The sequence below is a fragment of the Suricata suricatta genome, chromosome 13, assembly GCF_006229205.1.
Source record: "Suricata suricatta isolate VVHF042 chromosome 13, meerkat_22Aug2017_6uvM2_HiC, whole genome shotgun sequence".
NCBI lineage: Eukaryota > Metazoa > Chordata > Mammalia > Carnivora > Herpestidae > Suricata > Suricata suricatta.
The window spans coordinates 60,475,470-60,484,985 of record NC_043712.1 but is presented as its reverse complement, the minus strand read 5'-3'; the positions used below and the strand labels follow the sequence as shown (position 1 = coordinate 60,484,985).

Here is a 9,516-nt window from a genome sequence, read left to right as displayed (position 1 = left end):
ACCCCAATCAGTCTCGAGAGCCGCCACTTGATGCAAACAGCAAGAGGTTTTATTCGGGGACCAGCGCGCTGGGGCTCAACTCGTATCCCACGCAGGGGTAGAGGAGAAGAGCCCCGTGGAGCGCGTCGGAGGGACTTTTATGGTAGTGGAGGGGAGTGGGACACACAGGAGGGGAGGGGGAATTCATGAAAGTTACAGCGTCCAATCAGCAGGTTACATTATTATTGACAGGAATTACGACCAATTATATCATTGTAAGTGACAGTTACTTTTGGCGGGATCCAATCATGATATCCGGGGGGTCTTTTGAATTGACCAACCCGGGAGCAGTTCTTTTACCTTTCCCGGCGACCATGGGGTTAACCCTGACACATTCTTTTGGTTGTTACAATCCTGCTGCAGGTTCGGCCGATGTTGCATCACCTATTCTCTGATTGGCCCTTTTTACTTAACCCATGCTCACCCGATCTTGCCTAAGCTGAGACTTCCCCACCCCCTTAAGATTTTTGCCCGCATGGCAGGCTAAGGGAGGTGGAGGAGGGGTCACAGAGCTGATTCCGTGAGATTTTCACTCTTACATCTGCTGTAACTGCCCTGAGTGTACCTGTCCATCAGACATCTGCTCTTGCAAGAACATTGACTAAAACCTCCCTTCACTATGCTCCCTCTGTGTCACTTCTTTGATTGTGTTGATGGGCTTATTTCTAACAAGTGGCAGAGAGATATCGTACTGTAGAATGAAAAACAAAAGACGGGACACCTGGGTGGCTTAGTCATTTAACTGTCCAACTTCAGCTCAGGTCATGATCTCACAGTTTATGAGTTTGAGCCCCATGTTGGGCTCTGTGCTGACAGCTCAGAGCCTGTAGCCTGCTCCTGATTCTATGTCTCCCTCTCTCTCTACCCCTGCCCCGCTCTCTCTCGTTCTCAAAAATAAATAAACATTTTTAAAAAAAGAATGAAAAGCAAAAGAGAAAAAGAAAGTTTTAGTCCAGATAAACTCCCTTAAAAGAAGATGGTTGTTGAAGTAGACTTCCTATGTATGCTGGTGAATTGTAAAATCTGAAATTCTATGTGCTGCCTTGACAGCTGTAAGCCTCAGAGCATCCCAAAAGCCTACCATGAATTCCCTTGCTCCCCACTCAACTAGCTACCTACACCCTACCTGGCTCCTCAACCTAACTTGAAGCTTCATCTCTCAAGTTATTATTCTAGTAAACACACTCTCCAACAAGGATCAAGGGTCATCTCACTCTCTTGTCATTATAAATCCTGCCTCCCACAGCCCTTGCTAGTTCACTCTGTTCCCTGAAGAAACTCCTGCGGGCCCTCCTCTCCCCAGGTTGTGAGTATATGTGACTAATAAACTGCTGCCAATCTCATCTGATCATGTCAAGTGTGGTGTGTTTGGGCATCTCATACTATCTATGGCAAGGGATTATCCTCCCTTCACTAATAGAGTAAATAGAAGGCAGTCAGAACATCTGGTAGCCTGTTTTTGGTTGGGAACAGAGTGGTTAACAAGGTATCAAGGAATCTCAGACACTTGACCCTCTCATTCCCCACTCCACATTGCCAGCCCCCAACTAGCCCCACCCCACACAGGTCATTAGCTCCCAGGAGTTTATCTATTCTTTTAAGGCCTAATAACTCTTTATACCAGATGTCTTTTCTGATTAAAGGCCACCTGTGCTTCCTATTGCCTATGTGACACTGCCATTTAGATGTACTTTACATTGTTCAAACTTAACACAACTAACTCTGACCAAATGCATTGTTTCCCTCTATCCCATCAACAAAATAATTCTTATCCCTTTATCTCTGTATTACCAGTACTTAACACAGTGTCTGGCACTTTTAATATTTTTTTTTATTGACTATATGAAGGAGAGAGTCAAAGCTCCATGACTAGTTTTTCCTTCCTGCTACTTGATGCTCTGCACCTCTAGTTCAGGATCCTGTGAATCTTCTTTAACATAGGGAAGTCCTTTTGGAAACTTCCCCTTGAATTTATCGTCTCCAATTCCCAAGTGTATAATCAGTCACTCTTCACAACCCCATTGCAGCTTTTTATGCCCACAAATCCTGTCCCTGTGCTTTAATAAAATCACCTTTTTTTTGTACCAAAGAGATCTCAAGAATTATTTCTTAGCTATTGGCTCCAGACCCCAACACTTCAAATCACATCACTGATGACCTATGCTTGGAATTACGTCTCTGCATGATTATTCTTTCTTGTAACAAGTTCTTTTGGGTCTCTGATATCTGTTTTGCCTTGAATTATAACACCTGTTCTTGCCTCTCTGCCAGCTTTCTCATTTCTATTAACCAATCAATTTTGCTACTACACTCTTTGAATTTTCCTAGTTCTCCCTCCTTGCCTTGACCAAAGGCCCTAAGCTGCCCTCTGCTCAGTCCTCACATTAAGCCTAACATTTGCAAAGGCTGAGATCTAAAGAGATTTCAATATTGTATAATGCCAAATTTATCAAAGACCCATATATCAAGGTTCTGTTTAAAGTACATAGTATGATCAAAGATTTCTTAACACAAGGAATATAAAGAGAAAGGTCTCATTCTATGCCAACAACAATTAGCATTCCAGAAACCACAGAACTAATCAGTAAAAACAGAAATGGGTTCTTTTGTATCTGACCTCCATATTAATGAAAGCATGATGGATAGCAAAGAGTATGAATTTTGGTACTAGAGAGATCCTGGTTCTAATCTTAATTTATGCCATCTATGTTACTTCACACTGCTCTGTACCTCAGTGTCATTGCCTGTAAAATAGGCTAATATATCTTTCAGATAGGGATCTTGAGAAGATGGAATATGGAAATGGTTGTAAGAACCTAGCACAGTGTCTGGACTATATTGGGATCAACAAAAGTTAATCCTATCTTTCCCTTTTGACTTACATTTGCAATTTAATACCCAATAGAACTTTTTCTTCCTCAAGGGAGGCCTACTTTTCAAAGAACCATACTCAAAGAAAACAAACAAAACTGGTTAAATTAGGTCAGAACATTACAGTTGAATGGTATCCTCACACAAAAGCATTGTATAAAATTAAACAAAGGAAAGAAGAAAACTAAATATATTTCTGCTTTTTGCTGCTGGTAACATACTGCTATTGCATCATACTGACTTTGCTTCTATTAAAAGAATGATTACATCATCTAAGCAAACACTTGGGAATTTTGGAATGAGTCTCAGCTGACACACTACCTATTTAACACAAACAGTCCTTCCTCAGTGAGAAGTCTTTTCAAAAATATTTATTTATTTTTGAGAGAGAGGGAGAGAAACATGAGCAGGTGAGGACAGAGAGAAAGGTAGACACAGAATACGAAGTAGGCACCAGACTCTGAACTGTCTGCATAGCGCCTGACATGGGATGAACTCATGAACCACGAGATCATGACCCGAGCCAAAGTTGGATGCTTTACCAACTGAACCACCCAGCTGCCCTGAGAAGTCTTAATTATAGTATAGAATTTTAAGGAGAATAGTATGAACCAATTCAGTATTCAGTTCCATGCAAGTGTAACTTATTTAACAATTTTTCTTATTTTTCCTTGAATTGTCACCAAGACACCATTGCAGGACAGAAAACCAGTAATTACCCAATATTTGGAATTCAGTTATTTGAGCAAACCATCTCATCCTTCCTTGAATGCAAAGAACTGGTAAGGAATGGGAAATTCATGTGTTTGAGGAACACTAAGCTTATGAAAAAAACAATCCCCTCCCTTCATCTCTTGGAAACCAAAAGTAAACATTTCCCGTAAAATCACTGATAAAGTTTGGGAGCCAGCCAGAGAAGGAGACTGACATTTAATTTCCTGGCTGATGTCTGCTCTACTACAGGCCTTGCCTTTGTATGGCTGAGCCAAAAAAAAAAAAAAAAAAGGCACACTTGGGAAATAATGTAGGATGATCACAGAGTGGAAAACTTTAAGACTTCTTGCTCAGTATATAACAGAACAAACAGACCAAGAGAAAAAAGAAAAAGCAGTAAGGAAATAGAAAACGTGCAACACTCTTAACTCAATTCACCTAATGTATTTGGGTCTTTTATGTTTGTTTTGTTTTGTTTTGTTTTGGAGAGAGAGCAAATGCAAGTAGAAAAGAAGGTCAGAGAATGAGAGAAAATCCTAAGCAGGGTCCCCACCAAGAGCGGAGCCTGGTGTGGGGCTTGATCCCATGACCCGGGGATCATGACATGAGCCCAAATCAAGTGTCAGATGCTCAACTGACTGAGCCACCCAGGCACCCCCTCTTCTCTGTTTAATAAGTCTAGTTAGGGGGTTATGATTTTATTAATTCTTCCAATGAACTAATTTTGTTGATCTATCCTACTGGGTTTTTATTCTTTGTTTGTTTATATATTGTTTATTTCTGCTCTAACCTTTGCTATTTCCCATTTTCTGCTGGCTTTTGGCTTTATTTGCTGTTTCTTTTCTAGGTCTTTTAGGTACAAGGTTAGGTTGTGTATTTGAGACTTTTCTTGTTTCTTGATTCAGACCTGTATTGCAATATACTTCCTTCTTAACTGACTTTGCTATATCCCAAAGGGTTTAGACTGTTGTATTTTCATTTTCAGTTGCATCCATGTATTTTTTAATTTTTTCTTTAATTTTCTTTAGTAGGATGTTCTTTAACTTTCATGTATTTGTGGTCTTCCAAGTTTTTTCTTGTGGTTGACTTCATGTTTCATAATGTTGTGGTCTGAAAACATGCATTAAATCTTTCAGGATTAAAAATAAGATTACATCTATGTTTTGTGTAGATATTCTTTTTATCAGGTTGAGGAAGTTTTCTTCTATTTCTAGTTTGCTGGAAGTTTTAAAATCTTGAATAAATACTGAATTTTCCAAATGCTTTTCTGTATATATTGACTATGATATAATTTTTTTATTCTATTCATATGGTAACTTACAATAATTGATTTCCAAATGTGGAACCAGCATTGTAAAACTGGGATAAATTTTACTTCCTGGTATATGATCTTTTTGTATATTACTGATTTTACTTTATGAATACTTCATTAAGTTTTTTTTTTAATTTAAAAAGTGGGGGGCATCTGGGTGGCTCAGTCAGTTAAGTGTCCAAGTTCAGCTTAGGTCATGATCTCACAGTTCATGGGTTCAAGCCCTGTGTTTGGCTCTGTGTTGACAGCTAAGAGTCTGGAGCCTGCTTCAGATTCTGTGTCTCCCTCTCTCTCTGATCCTCCCTTGCTCATGCTCTGTCTGTCTCTGTCTCTCAAAAATAAATAAAACGTTAAAGAAATTTAAAAAAAAATTTTGAGTTAGGTTCAGTAGGGATATTAATTAGCACATTTTCTTTATACTTTTATTTGGTTTTGCTACTGGGAATAGTGCTGTCATCATAAAGTAAGTTGCTAAGTGTTACCTCCTCTTTTATTTCCTGAAATTTTTGTGTAAACTTGTTATTATTTTTTCCTTAATTGCATGGTAGAATTCACTAGTGAAGCAATCTGGGCTCGGAGATGTTTTTGCAGCATTTTGGACTATGAATTCAATTCTTTAATAGATATGTTGCTATTCATCTCATCTTTGTTAATTAATTTATTTCAAGAAATGTGTTCTTTTTATCTAAGCTATCAAATGTACCAGAAATAAGATGTTCAAAATATTCTCTTATCTTATAGGATCTATAATGATGGTCTTTTTTTTCATTTCCAGTATTGATAATTTGGGTTTTATTTTTTGTTGTTTGATCAATTTGGTGACATGTTTATCAGTTTTACTGAGCAATTATTCAAAGAACCAGTTTTTAGTGTCTTTGCGTGTTTTCTCTCTCTTTTGTTTTTTCTTTCACAAATGTCTCCTTTTTATCTTTTAAAATATTTATTTATTTTGAGACAGAGAGCAAACCCATGCAAGGGGGGTAGGGACAGAGAGAGAGAATCCCAAGTAACCCCTGCTATGTCAGTGGAGAGCCCAACTCGGGGCTCTATCTCACAAACATGAGATCATGGTCTATGCCAAAATCAAGAGTCAGATGCTTAATTGACTGAGTCACCCAGGCATACCTTCTAGTCAATTTAAAAACCAGCCTCTCAAATCTCTGTCATGATTGTGGTTGAGATTTTAATCAACATATATGTAACCTATATATAATAACCTAGATCAACTGCCTTCAACAAGATGTAAATCAACAGAAGAAAGATGGTTTTTCAATAAGTAGTGCTTGAACAATCGAATGTCCATATGTAGAAGGAAGGAAAGAAGGAAGAAAGGAAGGAAGGAAAAATTTCTATTTCACATCAGACACAAAAATTAATTTGTAAAAATCATAGACATAAATATAAGAGCTAAAAATACAAAACTCTAAGAAATCACACACACATACACACACACACACACACACACACGTATGCACACACAAAATCTATGTGACATTGAGTCAACTAAAGATTGGTTAGATAAAACACAAAAAGCACAAACCTTAAAGAAAAAAATCTTACTGTATGTTATAAATATTAAGAATCTCTGTTCCTCAAAAGACACTAAGAAAATGAAAAGATAAGGAGAATATATTTCCAAAACATTTATCTGACAAAGGACTTATATTCAGAATAAGTTACAAAGAATTCTTACAACACAGCCACAGTACAAATAACCCATTAAAAATCAACAAAAGATTTGGACAGACACTGAATAAGATATATGGATGACAAATAAGCACATTTTTTAAATGCCCAATATTATTAGTCACCAGGGAAATGCAAATTACAACCACACTGACATACCAACTACTACTATTTAACTACTATGCAACTATTAAAATAGGTAAAATCTAAAAGACCAGGAATATCAAGTGCTGTCAAAGATAAAGAGTAACCAGAATTCTATCACATTGCTAGAAGAAATGCAAAATTGTTCAGTAATTTTGGAAAACAATTTGTCAGTTTCTTATAAAATACTCCCCTCCTATGTATTTACCTAGGAGAAATTAAAACATATTCCCACATAAAGACCAGTATGTAAGTGTTTATAGAGGCTTTATTCATAATAACCAATAGTAAATACAAACTACGAATACACACAACAACATGAGTGAATCTCAGTAGCATTATGTTAAGTGAAAGAAACCATAAGTAAAAGGGCATATACTGCATAACTTTTATATATGATATTTGTAAATTCAAATACTATTTAGACAGAAATTAAATTTGTGGTTGCCTAAAATGAGGATAGATTACAAAAGGGCATAAGGGAACCTCTTGCATATCTAGACTGAGGTGGTGATTATACATCTATATACTTTATCAAAACTCATCAAACCATACACTTAATAAGTGAATTTTATTGTATGAAAATTATCCCTCAATGAATATGACTAAAATAATAAAGTCAAACAGCAATTGGCCTGATGCCATACAGTGTAAACTCAGTCTACCAGCCTGTGAGTGAACCCGTTTAGCATTTTTTAGAGAGAGATGAAAGTACAATGGTATTTTGGATTGAGTTTTAGTTGTTTTATTTTATTTTTCGTTAAAAACTGATTAAACCTTGTCATAATGCTAAATTCCTCAGTGGAATTGGAATTCGCTCTTGCCTGGAATAACAGGAAGAGGTGGTAGAAGAGAGTGGCTAAAGGAAAGACATTATTACAAGGAGATATCACTATCTACTAGAATGGCTAAAATGCAAAATGCTGACAATATCAAATGCTAATAAGAATGTGAGGCAACAAACTCTCATTCATTGCTAGCGGAAATACAAAGTGGTATAGCAGCTTTGGAAGATAGTTTGGCCACTTTCTAAGAAGATAAACGTAGTCTTACTATATGATCCAGTAATCTTGGTTCTTGATATTTACTCAAATGAGTTGGAAAATTTAAGTTTACACAAAAACTGGCCTATTAAAGGGTATAACAGTTTCACTCATAATTTCTCCAAATTAGAAAGCAACAAATATGTCTTTCAACTGGTGAACAGATAAAAATATCATAGTATATCCATAAAATGAAATATTATTCAGCAATTTAAAAAATGAGCTATCAAGCCACAACAGGGCATGTAGAAACTCTAGTTGCATATTGTTAAGTGAAATAAGCCAGTCTAAAATGCTTCATATGGTATGATTCCAATTATATGATATTCTCGAAAAGGCAAAACTATGGAGACAGTGAAAAGATCAGTGATGCCAGAGGCTCAGGGAGGAAATGGAATAGTAAGGGATATGAAATGGTGCACGGGGGATTTTTAGAGCAATGAATCTATTCTGTAGGATACTATAATTGTTGATGCATGATATTATTCATTTGTTTAAAACTCTGTGCAACAAAGTCTAGTGTCAGCTATGGATTTTAATTAATAATAATTTTCAATATAGGCATATCTTGTTTTATTGTGCTTATCAGATATTTTGTTTTTCACAAATTGAGGGTTTATAGCAACCCTGCATCAAACAGGCTCATCACAACATTTTTCTAAAGGTATGTCATTATTTTGTGTCTGTGTCACATTTTGGTAATTCTCACAATATCTCAAACTTTTCCTTATTATTATATTTTATAGTGATCAGTGATCTTTAATGTTATTATTGTAATTGTTGTGGGACACCAAAAACCACACTCATATAATGTAGGGAGCTACCAAGTTCAGCCACCTCAGGCAAGGATATGTCACTCCCTGTGGGGAGTGGCCAGAAAAACAAGATTAACCATCTAGGGGCCAGGTGAGTGCATTTCCTGATTCAGGGATTGGAGACGGGCAGAAGGGAGAAGCCAAATTGAACCGCATTCGGGCTTATGCAGTGTCAATCGAACTCCTGCCCAGCGTCACAGACACAAGTCTGGGCTCTCCTTTAGATGCTGTGTTTGAAATTTCAGTTTCAGTTTCCCCTTTTTCTAATAATCATTTCACCCTGTTTCCTAGCAACCAACCCAGGTCAGCTTCCCACCACAAACCCTATAAAGCTGTGGATATTTTCTCAATAAACTGGGCTTGATCAAAACGCTTGTCTTGCCCTGCTCTCTGTGTCTCCTGCCCCCCTATTCTTTCTCCCTCCCTCAGGAACCTGCGACCCGATCGACCGCCCTGCCGGCCAGGGCAGATACAGACAAGTGGCGCCCAACGTGGGGCTGAGTGAGAGAGATCTAGTGAAGAAACTGATCAAAGAGAAAAAGAAGAAGAGCAAGAGGTAACGGTCAAGATTTAAGGTCAAGAATTAAAGAGATGGCCATGCAGAATTAGCTGGTCCAGTGCTCAAGATACAGGGAGACGGCTATGCAGAAGTTTTGCTACGCAGTCGAGGGCTCAAGATAAGGAGATGGCCACGCTGTGGTCCAGTGCTCGAGTGAGTGATCGGTGAATTTAGGGCAGGAATTAAGCAAATGGTCTGACAGAAACCCTCAGGGCACAGGGCGTAAAGGTCTAGAAAAAGCAGTTAAGTGTTTTTCTAATGTCTCAGTCTTGTTTGTAAAACCTTTGTGGGAGGGAATGTTATAGCCTCTGTGTGTGTGTGTGTGAGTGAATG

At 37.6% G+C, this 9,516-nt stretch overlaps 1 protein-coding gene across 1 annotated transcript in view; it reads left to right on the top strand.

The window, feature by feature from the left end:
• IL33 (interleukin 33) overlaps positions 1-9,169 on the top strand; it is a 62,076-nt gene extending 52,907 nt beyond the window's left edge. The window contains exon 8 of the mRNA XM_029920142.1: positions 9,054-9,169. Within this exon, the coding sequence (XP_029776002.1) occupies positions 9,054-9,125 (72 nt within the window). The 3' untranslated portion in view covers positions 9,126-9,169. The remainder of the gene's footprint in view (positions 1-9,053) is intronic.
• Positions 9,170-9,516: the final 347 nt, after the last annotated feature.